Raw genomic sequence first — 21438 nt, forward strand, 5'->3', positions numbered from 1 at the left:
CCCGACAGGCAACGTGCCTCCTTGTTACGACAAGCTTCCAGCTGTCCCCGACTCATTCAGCTAGTCATGACTGACATTAGTCGGATTTTCACTTCTCTCTCATGTCAAAAATAGTAGGTTATCGTTAATACGGTTAATGGCATAATACGAGGGGCTTTCCATAAATAATGGGACACATTTTTCCTGAAAGTAGGTTGATTTTATTCGGGATTCCAGTACACCACGTTATTCCCCCATTCTCTCTGCTACAATATCCTATTTTTCAGCTTTATCTCCGTTCATTGCGACGGCCTTAAATCACTTTAGTTTGTTGGGTTGGGTTGTTTGGGGGAGGAGACCAAACAGCAAGGTCATCGGTCTCATCGGATTAAGGAAAGATGGGGAAGGAAGTCGTCCCTGCCCTTTCAAAGGAAGCATCACGGCATTTGCCTGCAGCTATTTAGAGAAATCGTGGAAAACCAAAATTAGAATGGCCGGACGCGAGTCCAGTGTGCTAACCACTGCACCACATCGCTCTGTCGCCTGAGCCCGACTGCCTCTGTGTACACATGGTACAACTCTACTGGTCGAAGTCGGAGCCAAAGTCTTTCTGCATGAATAACCTCCCCATCATCCACGTACTGCTTTCCGTGGGGTGCGTCCTTCATTGGGCCAAACAGATGAAAGGAGGTGCGAGAACCTGGCTGTATAGTGGATGAGAAAGAACAGTCCTATGACGTTTTGTGAGCTCCTCTAGAGTCGGCAGACATGAGCCATGGAGAAGAAAAAGCTCGTTTGCATTTTCGTGGTGACGAATACTCTGCAGGAGTCACAGCTGTGTGCTGTCGTCCGCGATTTTGTTGCGATGATGACCGACGTCGCGGCCAACGACTCACCGTGCTTTTGCCCACTGCCAGGTCTGTAAAGATTCTGCAAGCGCCTAGGAATATCTGCGATGTCTTGGTTTTCCGTCAAAGAAACTCAGTGACAGCTCTCTGCTTGAAACGCACCTCCGTTACTGACGGCACTTTGAATGTTACGTGCAACACCGCCACCTATCGCAGCTTCATGAAAGTATAGGAACTGAACTGGGAGTGTTCCACGATGTTCAAAATGGTTCAAATGGCTCTGAGCACTATGGGACTTAACATCTCAGGTCATCAATCCCATAGAACTTAGAAATACTTAAACTTAACTAGCCTAAGGACATCACACACATCCATGCCCGAGGCAGGATTCGAACCTGCGACTGTAGCGGTTGCGCGATTCCAGACTGTAGCGCCTAGAACCGGTCGGCCACCTCGGCCGGCCTGTATTAAGTATCTCGTCCACTGTAATTCGGCAAAGAATGGTTCTGTCAATTGTTTTCTATATACTTTTGGTTTCAATTTCTTCATGCGATTACGTGAATATTATAAAGATGGATTCAGGGATGCATGTACATGTATGTTCCACATCTCCTCCTAAACCACTGGACCGATTTGAACTACACTTGGCATACATATCATTTATTGTCTGGAAAAAATCGCTGTGGGAGTAAGAACCGCCTCTACCTATCAAACGGTGGGGGGGGGGGGGGGGGGGGTGAGATGGGATAAAGACTGTAGCCCACTACCCGCAAATACCCATATTTCATTTATACAACATTTGAAAACAAGAGCACTTAGTGACTTGCAACAAACTACACGTAATCTCAAACCCTTAATAAACCCTTCTTCTCGCCGGCAACCCCCGCAAAATGTTGAAAGGAAAAGTCTATCGCTTACTACATATTCGCTGCTCATGCTGGAAAACTTCCGCCGAAGGTATGACATTGTAATTTATTACTTTATTTACTATTCGCAACATATTTTATGAACAGTATTCGCATATACCACTGAATGCACCAGCAAAATTATATCATTATACGACACATGGCTCAGGTGATATGAACTCCTAAACACTAAGATGTGTGAAAACTGCAACATTAGGCATGACATTTTATTTATTATTTCTTTACTATTAACACTAGTCGCAAGAGATTTCGCAGGCATCATCCACAAATGCCACGGAATATACCTACAACAATACATCACTGTGCGACACATATTTCTGGTGATATGACGTCATAAACGTTGAGCTTCCTGAAAATGTAACTGCAAGTCGGAATTCGCTAGATATACGTCTGAAATATGTGTATAAAGACGTTACACATACAGTATGTTAAATATATGTGACATGTCCGTAAGCGGGTAGAGTGATGGGTGAAACACTTTGATTGATTTCAGTCAAATTTAGCACATATATTAATTACTAAGAAAGGAAACAGTTGTGGGGGTAAGAACCAGCAGCCTCCTGTTGGGGTGGAGGTGATAACTGGGAGAGAGAAGGATGGAGGAGGAGGTGCACGGAGAGGGGGAGGAGGAGATGGACAAATACAGGGAAAGGAGGACATGAACAAAGGTTGCTGGAGGAGGAGATGGACAGAGAGAGGAGGAAGGAAGAGGTTTACAGAGGAAGGAAAGAGGAGGCGATGTACAGAAACAAGGGGGAGAGGGAGAGGTCGGCGGAGAGAGGAGAAGACGGACAGCAAAGGGGTAGGATAGAATATGCAGGGAAAATAAGAGAAGAAGGGAGAAGGTCAGAGGAATGAACAGCAAGAAGGGTGAGGAGCAAATGGACACAGAGGGGGGGGGGAGGGGAGATGGACAGAGAGAGGGGAAATAGGAGATGGGCAAACAGGAGGTAGGAAGAAATGGGCAGAAGAGAATTTACCAAGTGGACACAGAGGGGATGAGAAAATGGACCGAGAGAGGAGGGCGGAATAGATGCACAGAGACAGGGCAGGAGAGGATGGACAGAGAGTTGCGGTGGAGGAGGTGGACAGAAAGGTGGTTGGAGGAGATGAGTGGCTAGAGAGGGAGGAGAAGAGGAGATTGGCAGAAATAGGGGAAAGAAGGAGATGGACTAATAGGATATTCGAATACATACATACCCGTTCACTGCCAGGCGATCAGCTAGTGCCATTACAATAATGTTGTTTCAAACACGCTTTGTTACAGGCCATTTCCGGCAGTACGACTTCGGTGCATTCGGCAACCTGCAGAAGTACGGCAGCTTCTGGCCGCCAGACTACGACCTGAGCAAAATCACTGCCAAGGTGGTTCTCCTGTACAGCAGCAACGACTGGCTAGCGGCTGTGAAGGTAAACACTAACTATAGCCCAATGAAACCGCTGATGACCTCTTATACCTTATTCCATTTATCCTTATTGACTATTTGATACTACTGAAACGTGAAATGATGCTTTATTGAATATTTTAGTTAGTTTTTAGAAATGCCAATAACAAATCTGCGAGAATTCCTAAAAATTTATCTTTTACTTGATTGTCGATCTAAGAACTTCCACCACAGGCACACTTTGGTGCTGTGGCGAGCGTTCATAGCTTGTTACGGTTAAAAGGGCTTTTAAATAAATGATGTCATTTCGTTTGACCCATTTATATCGTACACCTCTTTATGTGAAATTTAAGAACACAAATTTTCAAGGGAAATAATCTTTTATACAAGCGAGTCGATTCATTTGCTAACAACAATTTCACTTAAACATTACACCTTGTAATCTTTCAGGTTAACTGAAACAATTTTCAACCTTCAACTAATTATCTCTCAACTAGCTCGATCGTGTGAAAGAGCCCATCTCTGAAACAAATCAACTCAGATGGAAGTCTGTCAAAAACCTCTTTGGAAGGAAGACTCTAGCGTGGAAAGTATCAGTGACAGTGCTCAGCAGTTCTAGAGCTTGCGTGGCTAGAATACGGTTGCATTCGTTTTGGTTTCTTCTTTTGATTCCTTGTAATTAGTAATTTCAGTATCGAGACCTTGTTTTATCTTCATCCTTTCAGTTGTGTACTTACTTCACATAGTAATCTCACTCTAAATTTATGTTTCTCTCTGAGTACTTTGGTCTGAAGTACATATTATGATATTAGGCAGCCCTATTTAGTGGAGAGCAGATGAAGCATGTGGTTGTTATGAGTATAGAGGCAATTGGTTGGTGTCCACTGTAGAAGCTGTTCTGGGTACAGCTAATGGCTTATTGGCTGTTAACATGGAGTGGATCTGTGTTGAGGCATCTCGGATAGAACGTGCCTCTGCCGTGTCTTTGCCTTTGGGTGCACATTAGAGCACTGCATTTGCATGGCGAAACCGAGAGAGCAGCGTTCGTTACCACGCGACATGACTCACATTCACGTGGATGAGCACTCGCCAGGCGTAACTGGACAATCGTGCGTCACAAGGCAGTGCGAGGTGCAGGGAAAGAGCACAGAGCCTGCGTACAGTGCGGGCTATATGGGTATCCGAGTGGGCGCGAAGAATGGTCACCACGACCACGCCTCCTCTGCCAAATATTAGCAGTGAAAGTTTTCTGTCACCAGGATTCGACCCTGTCTACCTCTAAGTCGAGTGCCACCGCACAGGTATGCGTCTGCGACCTCGGCCATGGAGGTGTGTAGATAGTTTGTAATAACTCTCGAAGAGACCTCATATCCTCACAGATGTTAGGAGTTTTAGACGCAAAATTTCGAAGACAACACTTGGGGAGCGATTTCAAGTGCCATGACCATAAAAAATGAAGTTTTCAAAGAGAGGAAATGTTATTCACTTTCGGCCAGTTCCATCTGTTTAGTCTAGGATTGTTACATCGTAGAATTAATAGAAGTTATAAGAAAGATCCAGAAGATCGACAGAGAAGAGAAGCACGTCTAGTTACTGATTCACTTTTGTTTCACGGGGATATTAATACCAAGTCAATGGCAAACGTTGCAAGACAAGCGATATACGTTACACAGAGAGGTTTTTCCTGTTAAAAGTCAGAAGTCCGATATCGCACGCCTTATGAAAGAGTCAATCAGTGGGTAAATTCTTCAACATTATGTTCAAATATTGTCCTGACGGTAAACTTAGATAAATTCAAGATCACATGCCTTGCCGGCATCCGTTACTTCCACTCACGTATTAGGGGACAGAATAGAAAACGATTGTAGTATTTTAGCGCTGGGGAAAGAAATCAACCGTGCCCTTTCAAAGGAACCATCCTGAAATTGAGCTGGAGTGATTTACGGAAATCACTGACAAGCAACCCCTTGAGTGCGAGGCAGCATGTTCAGTCTTTAGTAAGGCTCATTTGAAAATGTTATGTTAACATTTATGACAGGAAAACTATTACCTGCTAATGACTCACAATGTGCATCTGGAGGGCGACAGAAAATGAGTGTCTAGGAGGTGCACAGATCAATTTCTGTGGAACGTATGTATTACACATCAAAAACCGTCGACACACAAGAAATGTTCAAAACAAACCATTAACTTGCACCATAAATACCGAATGAAAATTGTCGCGCCACAATTTTCACAAAGGTTTGCATCAATATCTAAGGCGATGAGAACTGATTAAATGCGATGACATGCAACCGAAAGTTAAACAGTCTGCGTGGAGCTTATCTTGAAACTGTCTTTAGTTTAAGGCTTAGCTGCAGATGGTGCGTTAATATGTTTTGTAGGCACGGAAAAACAAATATCCAGAGGCTGAATTTGTCCAGTGGTTCCAGGTGGTATGAAATGCGATGTCACACACTTTTCAGGGGGCACAGTTCGTTCTAAAGCAGTATGACTTTTATACACAGCCCAGGAATGAAGCAAAAGCAAGTTATTTTGACCACCTATTGGCCAAAGCTGTGCTCATACCATAGTTGTAGTTCTCTTAGGCCCATTTTCCGGCACTTGCGTGTTTTGACGTAACTATTCCATACTGTCTTTGGAAGAACATGTATAGGAGAAAGAATCGTAGGGGACAGAGCACCTCCAACTTCTCGGAGCACAAGAAATAACTTTCCAATTCATAATCCCGATTAACAGTCGGGGTGTACACTACTGCCCGTTAAAATTGGTACACCACGAAGATGACGTGCTACAGACGCGAAATTTAACAGACATTAGCATATCACATTATCTTCTTCCTGTGATATGCAAATGATTAGCTTTTCAGAGCATTCACACAAGGTTGGAGCCGGTGGCGACACCTACAACATGCTCACATGAGGAAAGTTTCCAACCGATTTCTCATACACAAACAGCAGTTGACCAGCGTTGCCTGGTGAAACGTTGTTCTGATTCCTCGTGTAAGGAGGAGAAATGCGTACCATCACGTTTCCGACTTTGATAAAGGTCGGATTGTAGCCTATCGCGAATGCGGTTTATCGTATCGCGACATTGCTGCTCGCGTTGGTCGAGATCCATTGACTGTTGGCAGAATATAGAATCGGTGGGTTCAGGAGGGTAATACGGAACGCCGTGCTGGATCCCAACGGCCTTGTATCACTAGCAGTCGAGATGACAGGCATCTTATTCGCATGGCTGTAACGGCTCGTGCAGCCACGTCTCGATCCCGGAGTCAACAGATGGGGACGTTTACAAGACAACAACCATCTGCACGAACAGTTCGACGACGTTTGCAGCAGCATGGACTATCAGCTCGGAGACCATGGCTGCGGTTGCCCTTGACGCTGCATCACAGACAGGACCGCCTGCGATCGTGTACTCAACGACGAACCTGAGTGCACGAATGGCAAAAGGTCATTTTTTCAGATGAAACCAGGTTCTGTTTACAGCATCATGATGGTAGCATCCGTGTTTGGCGACATCGTGGTGAACGCACATTGGAAGCGTGTATTCGTCATCGCCATACTGGCTTATCTCCCAGCATGATGGTATGGGGTGCTATTGGTTACACGTGTCGGTCACCTCTTGTTCCCATTGACGGCACTTTGGACAGTGGACGTTACATTTCAGATGTGTTACGACCTGTGGCTCTACCCTTCATTCGATCCCTGCGAAACCCTACATTTCAGCAGGATAATGCACGACCGCATGTTGCAGGTCCTGTACGGGCCTTTCTGGATACAGAAAATGTTCGACTGTTGTCCTGGCCAGCACATTCTCAAGATCTCTCACCAATTGAAAACGTCTGGTCAATGGTGGCCGATTAACTGGCTCGTCACAATACGCCAGTCACTCCTCTTGATGAACCGTGGTATCGTGTTGAAGCTGCATGGGCAGCTGTACCTGTACACGCCATCCAAGCTCTGTTTGACTCAATGCCCAGGCGTATCAAGGCCGTTATTACGGCCTGAGGTGGTTGTTCTGGATAGTGATTTCTCAGGATCTATGCACCCAAACTGAGTGAAAATGTAATCACATGTCAGTTGTAGTATAATATATTTGTCCAATGAATACCCGTTTATCATCTGCATTTCTTCTTGGTGTAGCAATTTTAATGGCCAGTAGTGTAGACGATTGCGTTACGGCATTGGTGTCAGATGATCTTCATACAACTCTCTTCGTGCCTCTAATTTCCAGGGTTCCTTTCATATGCATTTCCACTTCAAATCCTGATTGCACGGAGTTGAAAACAATTTCCTTACTGAACGGCGGGATAAGTTTGTTTATGTCATCTACATTTTGACCGACTCTGCAGTATACTGTGCATGCTCAAGTTGACGTTTGAAATTTCGTTATCCTGTGTCTTCCAGCTCTGTAGCAGCCAACCACTGCTTCCCCTGAAATCACTGTAATCTATGTCGCGCAGTTTGATGGGCGTAACATAGGTAGCTATCATGCATATACTGTAAATTGTATTGAGCATCATTGAAACAAGCAAACACCAGTTTTTGCAACAAGTGCGACTTGTAAACACAAGTTTTTGTAAAAAAAGCACCTGTCCTCCCATGACTAGCCGTAGTTTTTCTTACGCATTACACGGCCATATTGCTGCGTACTTGTTCAAAATCTTTTTATCATTGTTGTTTTACTATGCTGCCGGTGGTCTTCCATGCACGGAATTATGTTTAGTTCCAACTCCTTGGACAACGATTGTTCTTTACTACGTTTCACTGGAGACGAGATCTGTGGCTCCCTGCATGACAAGGATGACGAACAACAGGGCTCAACACCTATTTCGATAACACTTTCACGTTTTAAGCACGTATCTTCGTCACTGTTCTCCTCATGTACACTGTCCGCACAGTCGAGCGTATACGACACGACGCATCCCACTGACTCATCTTGCAGAAACGCTAATATTTCATCTGCCACTTCTTTCTCATTCCGCAGAATTTCTTGCTTTCCTTTCTACGTAATGCCGACTTCGGCAACTGTTGTAGACATAATGCAACGTTTGGTTTGTTTATCGTTGCCATTGCTCTGCTTTGTTTCAACACCACTAGCGCTGTGGCATTGTTGTGAGTTACTAAATAGTTTAAGTGCGCTCCGAAACTTCATGCCGTGCTCACCATTAGATATTTCCAGTTCCTTCTCCTGTTGCCACTAGCAATCAATACTGTGGTTGCAAGGTAGACAATGTGTGGGACGGTGGTGGTGGTTAGTGTTTAACGTCCCGTCGACAACGAGGTCATTAGAGACGGAGCGCAAGCTCGGGTTAGGGAAGGATTGGGAAGGAAATCGGCCGTGCCCTTTCAAAGGAACCATCCCGGCATTTGCCTGAAACGATTTAGGGAAATCACGGAAAACCTAAATCAGGATGGCTGGAGACGGGATTGAACCGTCGTCCTCCCGAATGCGAGTCCAGTGTGCTAACCACTGCGCCACCTCGCTCGGTGTGTGGGACGTCGAGTGCCGTAACATCACTGACCTCGCATTCAACGGGTTCCTTGTGAGGTCATAATCTGGATGGCTCGACGCGAATTTCAACCGTCGTCTTCTTGAATGCGAGACCAGTGTCGATAACAGTCGAAGGATCAAGGCGGTGGTGGTGGTACTGGTACATAAAGTACTAATAGAACCTCCTGCAACGACATGGAATTTTTTTTGCAGGCTTACAGCCAAAATGCTTTAATCTACTTTATAATGCTTTTGCAAGCATACGCAGTTCTCTGTTATTATTATATCACTAATGTCTGATCTCGCATTTAACTGGATTTGCCACAATTTGAAGGATTGTCTTAGTAAAAATGCTGCCAGTTTTGAACCTAAGATCGTGCACGTCTATTTAACTGAAGGCTCATACTTATTTCCTGCTGCAACGAAAATTTCCCCTTTGAGACAAACAATAAAGAATTTAACTGAATAGACCGATGACCTTGCTGCCTGGTCTCTTTCCCCAAAAAACAACAATTAAACTGAATATAAAGACAAGGACAGTAGAATAGTAATATACTACAGCGTATGATAAATATGTAGTGCATGTGATAAATTCCACTTGAAGGTGTTTTCTGAAAAGCAGCGCTCTAAGCATTCCAAGGCTAAAGCTCTGATCTACCCTCAAGTAATGTTTAGTTGAAGAGGTGTCTCTTCGAGCTGTTCGTTTCGTACCCTGTTCACAATCTCTTAAGTCAAGTCTTCAGATATCCTTTGCAGTTAATTTTCATATATTTCGAAGACGATATTTAATTTGTGGTTTATCTTGTTGCAGGATGTTAACAGATTATACGAGAAGTTACCCAACTGCATCTTTAAATTCCTCGTGGAGCAAGAAACCTTCAATCATCTCGACTTTCTTTGGGCAATCCATGCCAAAGAGTTGGTCTACGATTATGTCCTTCATATCATGGCCTTAAATGTGTAAATTGTGATAAAAATTTGAGAACATAGTATCTGTTTTGTTATTGTTTGTAAGCCTCAAAAACTGTAAGCAGTCTTCTTAATTTCTGTCTTCTATTCGACTTTTATGATTTCTGAAGAATACTGTGCGCACTTTCGTTCGACATATTCCAATTATCAGTGTTTAGGTCTTTTTTCCGTTCCATTGTAATGAATCATCCAGCTTAGTATACCTATTAAAGTTTGTTTTTCGAAATTTTCAGTCCAGCAAAAGAAAGTATGGCAACTGTGTGAGGCATTGTTACTTTCACGTATAAACTAAGACCTGAACGTTGTTATCCATTTCAAAATGTAATATTTCTTGGTGCCAATAATTAAAAAATAACTCTGCTAAATCTTTGTTTCAATTAGATTTTTCTTGTGCATTTAAAAAAGTAAAAGTTATCTGTTTTGACAATGTAAGCATGGAAGGTGTATTACAGTGCGTGGTTTGGAATGGAGTATTTCTAGAAGTACAGGGGACAGTAAGTTTTCAGGACAGATAATGTAATTTGCAATTTGCATGAAAACAAACCACAAATCACTTGCTCCAACACTCTCAGGTAACAACACCTTGCACGACTGATGATTGTGAATTGCTCTGAGAACCTTGCTATCAAACTTTGTGTGTAGGTAACATAGATAGCAAAGCTACAGTACCTCAAGTAGTAGTGTCTTCATCCTTGAATGTGCTTTTATTGAACTACATACCAACAGTTGATTTCTATATTCAAGAATAATTATAACCTTTACAAAAGTCACAATAATGTGTATAAGGTGCAATGGGTATAAGTCCAGATATTTCTGTCGGTGACTGAGGACGATGTACTGAACAAGAATACATCAGTATTTACTTCTTTTGCAAATTAATAATTATAGCCATCAAAAGTTGTGTGTTTTTAGGCTGGTTAATACCTTCAGCTACATGTCGCAAAAGCAAGTCTTTAATGCTTATTTTGCTCTGGGCAGCAGGTCATGTGTTGAAGTGTCGACTCACGGACACACGTCTGTTTGTCTATACTGACAGGAAAATTTGGAAATTTGTGGTAAGTTCCTATGGGATGAAACTGCTTAGATCATCGGTCCCTAGGCTTACGCACTACTTAAACTAACTTGAACGGAATTAAGCTAAGGAGAACACACACACACACACACACACACACACATCCATGCCCGATGGAGGACGAACCTCCGAGAGGAGGGTGAGGGGGGGAGGAGAGCCGCGGGAACCGTCGCAAGGCGCCTCAGACAGCCGCGCGGCCTATATTGACAGGTGTAGTCCATGTAGTGGTGCAGAACTACCGAGCAGAAAATATCAGGCTATAAAGTTGGTGACGTTTTTGTGGGAAGACAGTAAGTTGTGTAGATATTACGCACCACATACAAAAGAAAGCACTTATACCTGTTCTATCCTTGGCACGCAGTACCCGTGTCGGACTGTCTATGGAACGAAGGACAGGGTCAAAGGGAGTGAAACTTCATTCATGTTGTGAACTTTCTCTTTATTTTAGCAAAACACACGAAGTTAGATTTATTAAACACATATTGGGAAAAGACATTCAGTGGTACTGGCTACTGAGGAACAGAAAATTTACAAGCATAAAACTGTATCAGACTGATTAACAGCAAACAAATTAAATACAATAACAAAAGCTGTGGAAGTATACTTCGCAAATAAGCACCAAATCAGAAAATTGCTATACAGCTGGATAGCGGTGGTGCGCAAGGCACACAAGAAAAATGACCAAACAAAGCTGTTTTAAGTATGGTGTCCTGAATGGTTCAAATAGTCAGTGAGAGCCTTCATGATTTAACAGATCCTAAACCAACAACACAGACAAGGAGCAAATTAACAACCATTCAGTTCAACGAATTCACATGAACTAGAAATAAAGAAAAATAAAATAATTAAATGGAGAGCTGCAGTAGGAGCGCAATGATTAAGTCACAAATAAATACATCGACGTGCTATACAACCCTGTATTGGCAAGGCATAGTCGCCTCGGAGGGCGGACTTGGCTCCGCTTTTGGGCGCTGCGCCTGCTCTATCAAACAGTCAGATTTCAGCCAAGTTCCACCAAAAGAAACAAAGACCGTAGCCTAATTCACAGAGGAATAAAGAAATTAATACAGGAATTGGGCCAGGCCTCTGCTATAGTCCGGAAGCCGCCGCACGACAGTCAAAATTACAGCAACAAGAAAAACAAGTAAATAATTTTCCAGTGAATTAACGGAATCGAATCAAAGAAAAACAGTTCCAAATAAAGTTATCGAGCAGGACGTTCGACTGCCAACTACAAATTGTACCAAACTCGCACCACGTGGGCGAGGGGTAAATAAATAACCGCCACGCGGAGCAGAGCACTTAATCCCATGCAAACACGTTCGGTTGGGTAACGAACTGCTGACTAACAGCAGATACAATACAGTCTTTTGAATAACATTACAGCCACGTATAAAATAGTAGTAAAAAATCCAAAATGAAGTCCTCACTGAGAAATACTTAATAATTAAGATAAAGACGCCGCCTCTTACAAACAACAACAACAACAAAAAACCACAGCCGAACTTGGTTGTATAAACACCCAATAAGATAATAAATGAAATTGAACGCTCAGTAATAGTGTATGCAGAAAGTGGCACATAAAATGAACCCATTTAATATATGAACGCGCGCCGCCACAAATACAATACCTTACAGGCAGCCAACTGCTGAAATCGAGCTTCGCGATCAACACTCAAACTGGATCATTAAATAAAGAGACAAATTCAATAGTTTTACAGGAGTGCACATGCAACTTCCTCCCTGAAGGCAGTAGTGGGATCAATAACCAGATGTCTGATGTGGAACCGGACGTGAACCTTGAAAACAACAAGAAAACTACTGACCAAAGAGTCACAGTATTGGCACAGGAAATGGCAGTTACAGCTATGGTTACTTCCGATGCTCGGCTCATTCGCATCTGATAAACCAAATCGGTAGCTCACCAGACAAACGATCCAGGAATGACAGCGGGGAGCAGACACACAAATTCAACAAAGCGACGGTCCACCTCCGTTCTCCGGGTCGTCGGTCGCTAAAGTACATAACACGCTCCCTCTCCAGGAACGTGTCCCACACGTCCAAAGGATTCCAGCCGGCCGTAACACATTTAATATTGGTTCACAATCCAGGAACCCGCCTGAGGATCTCTTCGTGGTGTCGCTAACACGCTCAGAGCCGGTGACTGTTAACTGCCGAACTTGCACCAACCACCAACAGCCGGCACACTCCTCGGATCGCCGCCGGGTTCCAACTCGGCCGCGTCACCTCGAGCGAAACTGTTTTCACCTTCCCGGCCTCATTCACACTGCAGTCGCCACCGATATCCGCGCGAACCACGTCCTCCTAAGGCAAAGATGTTCTACTAGAGACCATGGGGCGACCTACCGATCGCGCAAAAATCGTTTAAGGCATTACTAGCAGTAACCAAAATTTGCAGTGAGACACTTATTTCATTCATCATAATTTTTTACCTTTTCTTAGGTTACAAAATTTATCAGTCTTGTAATACAGTCTTTGTATGAGATACACTGAAGAGCCAAAGAAACTGGTACGTCTGCCTAGTATTGCGTAGGGCCCCCGCGAGCACGCAAAAATGCCGCAACACGACGGGGCATGTACTCGACTAATATCTGAAGTAGTGCTGGAGGGAGCTGAAGCCATGAATCCTGCAGGACTGTCCACAAATCCGTAAGAGTACGAGGGCTTGGAGATCTTTTCTGAACAGCACGTTGCAAGGCATCCCAGATATGATCAAGTATGTTCATGTCTGGGGAGTTTGTTGGCCAGCGGAACTGTTTAAACTCAGAAGAGTGTTCGTCAAGCAATTCTGTAGCAATTCTGGACGTATGGGGTGTCGTATTGTGCTGCTGGAATTGCCCAAGTCCATCGGGATGCCCAATGGACATGAATGAATACAAGTGACCAGACAGGCTGCTTATGTACGTATCAGCTGTCAGAGCCGTGTCGTATCAGGGGTCCCGTGTCACTCAAACTGCACACGCCCCACACCATTACAGAGAGTCCACCAGCTTGAACAGTCTCCATACGCGTACGCGTCCGTCCTTTCGATACAATTTGAAACGAAACTCGGCCGACCATGCAACATGTTTCCAGTCATCAACAGTCCAATGTTGGTGTTGACGGACCTAGGCAAGGCGTAAGGCTTTACATCGTCCAGTCATCAAGGATACACGAGTGGGCCTTTGGTTCCGAAAGCCCATATCGACGATGTTTCGTTGAATGGTTCACACGCTGACACTTGTTGATGGCCCTTCATTGAAATTTGTGGCAATTTGAGAAAGGGAAGCGCTTCTGTCACGTTGAATGATTCTCTTCAATCGTCGTTGGTCCCATTCTTGCAACATTTTTTTCCGGTGTAACGATGTCGCAGATTTGATGTTTTACCGGATTCCTCATATTCAGGGTACACTAGTGAATTGGTCGTACTTCATCGCCGCCTCGGAGATGCTGTGTCCCATCGCCCTAACACCACGTTCAAATTCGCTTAAATCTTGATAACTTGCCATTGTAGCAGCAATAACCGATCTAACAACTGCGCCAAATACTTGTTGTCTTATATAGGCGTAACCAACCGCACTGCCGTATTCTGCCTGTTTGCATATCCCTGTTTTTGAATACGCTTCAGCGTAGGCGTTGGTGGGAAACGATTGTACATAAAGCTATTTGCTAATGAAGTTATTTTATGTTATATTGATTGATTTTATGTTGAGACTTGGATAACAATCTTAGGTGCATGTCTGCTCCGCATCACGACAAGTAATTAGGAAAATACACTGAGGTAACAAAAGTCATAGGGCACTTCCTAATATCGTGATTTCCCTAGATCACTTCAGGCAAATGCCGGGATGGTTCCTTTGAAAGGGCACGGCTGCTTTCCTTCCCCATCCTTCCCTAACCCGAGCTTGTACTCCGTCTCTAATGACCTCGCTGTCGACGGGACGTTAAACACTAATCTCCTCCTCCCACTTCCTAATATCGTATTGGACCTCCTTTTTACCGGCGTAGTGCAGCAGCTCGCGTGGTATGGACGCAACGAGTCGTTGGAAGCCTCCTACAAAAATATTGAACCTGCAGCCACTACAGCCGTCCATAATAAGTGCTGTCAGTGCAGGATTTTGTGCACAAACTGACCTCTCGATTATGCCCCATAAATTTTCGATGGGATTCTTGTAGGGCGATCTGGGTGGCCATATCATTCGCTCGAATTGTTCGCAATGTTCTTCAAACCAGTCGCGAACAACTGTGGTCCGGGGACGTGGTGCATTGTCATCCAAGAAAAAAATTCCATCGTTGTTTGGGAACACGAAGTCCATGAACGACTGCAGTCAGTCAATGATAGGTTCAGTTGGACCAGAGGACCCAGTCCCTTCCATGTAAACACAGCCCACACCATTGTGGAGCCACCACCAGCTTGCACGGTGCCTTGTTGACAACTTGAGTCCCCGAATGCACAGAGTCTGCGTCACACTCGAATCCTGCCTTCACCTCTTACCAATTGAAATCGGGACTGGTCTGACCCGATCAGGGTTTTTGAGTTGTCTAGGTACTTTGGTAGTATGAACCCACTTACCACTCTGACATTGTTCCCCTTCTGATCTGGATGCAGTCGGAAATGGTATTCTAGAGGCGTTATATCCTCTCCAGAGGCAATCTGGCCCATAAGTGTTGTAACTGTTCCTCGAGGAGACGTTTAGGATGAGTGTGCTTTCCCTCATCTTCTCACATCAGTCCAGTGTCACATCTCAATGCTCCACAGGTCTGTATTCTCTATGTTTCGACCGGGGGCCGAATGGGTACCCGTAATGAAGCCCCATCTCTAAATGTCAAATACTGATAACGCAGTCTCACACGAGTTCGCGGCGGCACCAAATCATTTACAGTGATCACTCAACATCTGACATTTCTCACGCTCCTCATATACCAAATCACGCCTCTTAAAAGTACTAAAAATAAACAAACTAGTGCACTCTGGTGATCATTGTGCCTTACACAGATAACTGCAACTTAAATCGTTTGCATACCAGCCGACAGGGCCGCCCATTAATGTAGCAAACCTGACAAATATCAGGATCCGGAATCTTTTTTTTTTTTGCGGAGGGGGGGACACACACGAGAAGAATTATATCTCTACATTTACTTTTATTCTTTATCCTACTGCGATTTTTATAGGAGTGAAATCTTCGCCAAACTGTCTGTTCTGGATGATCGTACAAGCAAGTATGGTCAGCGTTGCTGATGATGATGATTTTGTTAGCTTACGAATCTGAAATAACAGAAAATAAATCGACGCAACTCAATATCATTATAACTTGTTCAACTTCTCTTGGAGCTATTACCCCACAGGATTCGTAAGCTAACACCGAGTGGTGCTGCAGTAGCTACTACACAACACTATGGTTATTGTTTGACCTTGAGATGTGGCATTAATTAAGTTTTATATCACTTTCATTATTACAAATAAGTTCCACGTGTGAAAATGTACGTTACTGTACTGCGATTTCACGAAATTTTCTTACTTCCGTGCATCATTTCCTTTACAGTAAGTGGTCAGTATGCAGAGTAAGCTGCAAACGTTGTCAACTCTGCTGGAGATGTTCCCTGCGCAACAATCCTCGACCCACGGCCACCATAAGCTTACCCCTTCGTTCCCTGAGCTAGTCTATAATAAGACTCAAGAAAAGTTGCACAAACCTTCTAACTACCGAAATTTATCTTGGAACACGTAATGATAATGGACTGCGGCATAAACTAAACACCATTATCGCCAAACTAAGCGATAAATCACCACCTCCAGACCCTGCCACGTTTATCAGTGACAATCATGACGTTTCTAGAGATTAAATATATTTAAATATGGGTTTACCGAGTTTCTAAGGCCCCTTTTGTGACAAGAATAGCGTTTATTCCATTAATAATAAGCTTATAACAATTTAGAGAGTCTAGTGTTGTCATTTTTCAGTTTTCATAAAAACAGCATTGGTAACAATACTGATGACCAAATATTCACACATGGTGCTTTACATACAGTGTGTTTCAGAATTAAGTACAGCGCTCGATTCCATTTATTAAGTTATTATCAGGAGTGATGGCAGTGTGCATGTTGTTGTTTTCGTCAAAATTGGGCTTCTTTACTTGTCCAAGTACTACAGAGATCTGTGAATTTATTAAACAATTCTCTTTATATTGTTTTTAATCTGAGATATGTTACAAAATTTAAAAACTAATGTAGTGCTGTTACTTTCACAGTTATTTAAAGCTTTCCTTATTCATTTAAACATATTCTAGTAGCTATTTTAAATATTTGTTTCAGGATACTGTCGGGTTATGCACATAAGCCTAGCGCACAGAAGCGCTCATAAAAACGTAAACACGATGAAAACTTCGTGTAAGACCTGTAGAAAATAAAAACGAATTGAGTAGCTACATTACGCTAAAAGCTAATCTGGTGTTGAAAGGACGTAACACTTTAACTTCAGCAGTAGCAGAAATTTGTTCTGCGAAAAAACGTAAACTAACTGCACTTGATGCAAGTATTTTGTCGCTTGATGAAGGAGAGGAAAGCAACCAAACGCGTGAGTCTGATGGACGTATAGGCTGTGACTGGAATTCAAGTGATCCTGGGCAACTCCCATATCCATTTTGTAATAGTGAAGAGACAGAAGCGTTAGAAAGGGCGTTTCAAGTATAGACCCTCCAACAGTTAAACAGTTTAAAGACAAAGTAGAAAATCCCAAGCATCACTTGTATTCCAAATATGTAAACAACAAATTGAAATACAAATAGATGGAGGGACAGCCAGAGGAAACTCCTCTCTTGGCTATCCTTATTACTTCAGAATTACAGCAAGAAGCCTGTTACACCTAGGTTAGCTAAACTAGATAAGGGATTTGACTAAACGAAAACAACTTGGAAAGAATTCTACTCTCTTCTTCCTAGTCACGAGAACAGTTTTGTGTATAAAAACAATTATTTAGCTTGGACATGTTATGTACAAACTCTAATAGGTAGCAGTCTATATTCCGCATTCGAGAAACTATTGCTGAAAGAAAAGACCTTTTAGCTGTTTAGACATTATTATCTTATGGTCTCACGAAATCTGCCTTTTAGGGGAAGCAGTCACCAGTTAGGAAAGCCATATGATAACTACTTTGAGTTAATTTTAATAGAATATTCAATTTATGTTGAAAGCTGTCATGAGAAACAAACTATTTACCTTGGTGAACACAGAATGAGCTTTTGTCATTGTGTGGGGATAGTATTTTAAATAAAATCTTGGAAGAAAGGCAGGAAGCTCTGGTTTTTCGTTTATTTGCGATGCTGTTTCAGTTGTGTCTAAGACCAAGCCGAAAACCCTGATTTTAAGGTTTTTATTGACAAAGAGGAATACAGATTGGAAATTCATAAATCGATTCATAAATGGATTTTCAGAAATCGTAGATGCATTTAACAAGCATGAAACTGATTTACATCACTGTCGTGGTCAGTGCTTTGATAATGGATCAGGCATGGCTGGGCCAAAAGAAGTTGTATAAGCGAAAATTTTATCCGCTGGCAACATTTGCTACCTGTGTAGCTTGTACTCTGAACTTAGTACGATTACATGCTACATTAAGTAATGAAGTATGTTATTCAGTTAGTTTGCAGGCAGATGTAAGGCAAAACTGCGAAAATAGTTCGAATTTTTTACTATGTAATTTATTAGATAGAATCTTTAAGAGTAACGTTTCAAAGTTTGATAATCGAATTCTGGCTATAAATATGTTTAAATAAATGTTGTTTGGGAGTCTGTGCATACCACGTCCCCTCTTTATATGCTGTGATCCACGCAGTCTCTACGATAGAAATTTTTTGTGCGTTAATTTTTCGTTCACACAATCGAAGCGAACAGCAGATGAGTCTAGAAGGCTGTGAGAAAGATTATCTTTGCTTCTTCCTTTGTTTACTACGTGTGTTTTTGAATATTGTGTGCTACAAACTTGTTTAAGTTTTTAGTTTTGCGGATCTCAAACAGTTTTGCTCGAAATGGGTCATAACAATGGAGACATATTCAAAAAAGTGAGGATATGTCGAATTTTACGTGTAAAAGGTAAAGTAAATTTAAATAAAATAGTGTTACAGATGCTACTCGTTAGTGTAAAGAACAGTTATCGACAAACTCACTGAGTTCATCGAAGAATAAAATTAGTGAAAGACGAGTTTTCCAGTGGATTTACGTTAACTGACTTAGAAATACTTGCCCAGATAATTAACATTTCATGTTCATGTGGTAATTGTGGATCAAAGACATTGTAAGTAAGATACATGATTTGTGTAAAGTTTGCAAATATTATGTTCAGTTCAAGATTTCTACTCTCAATAGGAAGGCGTACAAGGGGAATACAAGATTGTGTTGCGCCATGAGATGCTTAGCTGTAGGCAGAGAAGGCACAAATTTATTTTGTGGCTTGATGAAAATGCCTGGACCTTTGACTAGATTCAGTGATTGCAACAGAACACTCCCCAGTGTTCTTGAAGTTGAATGCATGGATGACATGGAAAAAGCTGTTGAGGAATCTGTAGATATTAACAGTGAAGGTAAATAATGACACTGTTTAGTGAAGATAGATCTGTGTGTCTCTTGTGATGGAATCTGGATGGGGAAGGAACATGGTGTATCATCTGCCATTAGTGTGGATACAGGGAAAATCTTCCTGGTAATGGGCTAATATTCCTCTTAGTCTGACACAATAAAGAATAATGATGACAGTGAAGACGAGAGGTGGCAACAGGAACACAAGAAAGTGTGCAGAAAGAATTACCAAGGGCCAAGTGGTGGGATGGAAGCAGCTGGAATGAAACTAACATTCCAAAGAGGAGTCGAACAACAGGGTGTTAGGTATGTGAAGTATGTAGGTGATAGAGATTCCAGTGCTTTTAAGACTGTTTTAGATAGCAAAATTTATGACCCTCAAACTAAAATTGAAAAACTGGAATGCATGGGGCATGTTCAAAACCGAATAGGACATAGACTCCTCAGATTGTAGAAAGAAATGAAAGGAAAGAAATTAGAAGGTGGAAAGCCACTGACAGGTGTTAACAGACACACAGAGAAGGAAATTCACATTTTACTAATACATTATGGAGAAGCTGTAAAGGACAACTTACGTAGTATGAAAACAATACAGCAAGACTTATGGGCAATATTCTTTCACAAAATTGCCACAGATCTTCAATGCTCTCTTTGTCACTTATCGTGGTGCAAGACAGAAGTCGGGGAAAAGCCATACACCCACTTTCTGTTTTAGATGTAATAAAACCAACTTTCAGGGGCCTAGCCAATCCTTAACTGCTGAAAATATGTGTACATGGGAAAACACAGAATAAAATTCAGGGCTACATTCACCTTATATGGATGCATTGTCCAAAAATAGTATTTGTGTCCTCAATTGTTGTGATGACAGCTGTACAACTTTGGATAGTAGTGAAACGATTAAGAAATTAATTCGACCTTTTCCTGATGATATGAAAATCTTATCAAAGAAGTACAAATGTTTGAGTCAGTGAGTGCAGCTATATTTTTCTGGAATTGACAGAGACAACATTTAACAAATGGCTTGCATTTCTTGTTCTAAATGAGATTTATACTTTTAGCTTACATTATGTTTTCCTGAATGTTGCATTGCAGTGATTGTGACTTCAAATGAGAGAGGATTTAGTAAAATAGCACTAATCAAAAGACATTTAAGATATACACGTTAGGCCAAGAGACATTTAATCATGTAGCACTGTTATCAATAGAGCATGAACGTGTTTCTAAAATTAGATTAGGTATTGTAGTGGATTTCATCAACTGCAAGAACAGAACATTCCACGTTCCATCTCCAGTCGTTCGAAATTGCTTAGCTGACACTGACTATTTCTACCACAGACTTTTAAAATCAGAATAGCTATTGTTGTTATTATTATTAGTAGTAGTAGTATCTTCTTTCCTTTCTCAGACCTTAGGTCTGGTTAAAAATAGGAAATGACGTGGACCTTGATCAAGTGTGACTTCCTTTTAACTGTACGATATATGTTACATTGCAATTAGGAACTTTCGGGTAATTGAACATGTATCAATAATTACAGATTTCTGTAGTTGTATATATACGTTTGGATGTAGCTGTATTGCGTTGATGTACGGGTGGATATTGTGTGGTATGACTCTTGTAGTTGATAGTATATTTGGTATGATGTCAACTTTATCCTGATGCCACATGTCTTTGACTTCCTCAGCCAGTTGGATGTATTTTACAATTTTTTCTCCTGTTTTCTTCTGTATATTTGTTGTATTCGGTATGGATATGTCGATTAGTTGTGTCAATTTCTTCTTTTTATTGGTGAGTATGATGTCAGGTTTGTTATGTGGTGTTATTTTATTTGTTATAATGGTTCTGTTCCAGTATAATTTATATTCATCATTCTCCAGTACATTTTGTGGTGCATACTTATATGTGGGAACGTGTTGTTTTATTAGTTTATGTTGTATGGCAAGTTGCTGATGTATTATTTTTGCTACATTGTCATGTCTTCTTGGGTATTCTGTATTTGCTAGTATTGTACATCCATTTGTGATGTGATCTACTGTTTCTATTTGTTGTTTGCAAAGTCTGCATTTACCCATTGTAGTATTGGGATCTTTAATTATATGCTTGCTGTAATATCTGGTGTTTATTGTTTGATCCTGTATTGCAATCATGAATCCTTCCGTCTCACTGTATGTATTGCCTTTTCTTAGC

The 21438-nt window shown here is 42.0% G+C and overlaps 1 protein-coding gene across 1 annotated transcript in view; it reads left to right on the forward strand.

Annotated features, from left to right (window-relative positions):
• LOC124622491 (lipase 3-like) overlaps positions 1 to 9971 on the forward strand; it is a 71720-nt gene extending 61749 nt beyond the window's left edge. Inside the window, exons 9-10 of the mRNA XM_047148205.1 lie at positions 3021 to 3163; positions 9449 to 9971. Coding sequence (XP_047004161.1) covers positions 3021 to 3163; positions 9449 to 9601 — 296 coding nt within the window. The 3' untranslated portion in view covers positions 9602 to 9971. The remainder of the gene's footprint in view (positions 1 to 3020; positions 3164 to 9448) is intronic.
• The last annotated feature ends 11467 nt before the right edge of the window (positions 9972 to 21438 follow it).

Source organism: Schistocerca americana, chromosome 7, assembly GCF_021461395.2.
Source record: "Schistocerca americana isolate TAMUIC-IGC-003095 chromosome 7, iqSchAmer2.1, whole genome shotgun sequence".
NCBI lineage: Eukaryota > Metazoa > Arthropoda > Insecta > Orthoptera > Acrididae > Schistocerca > Schistocerca americana.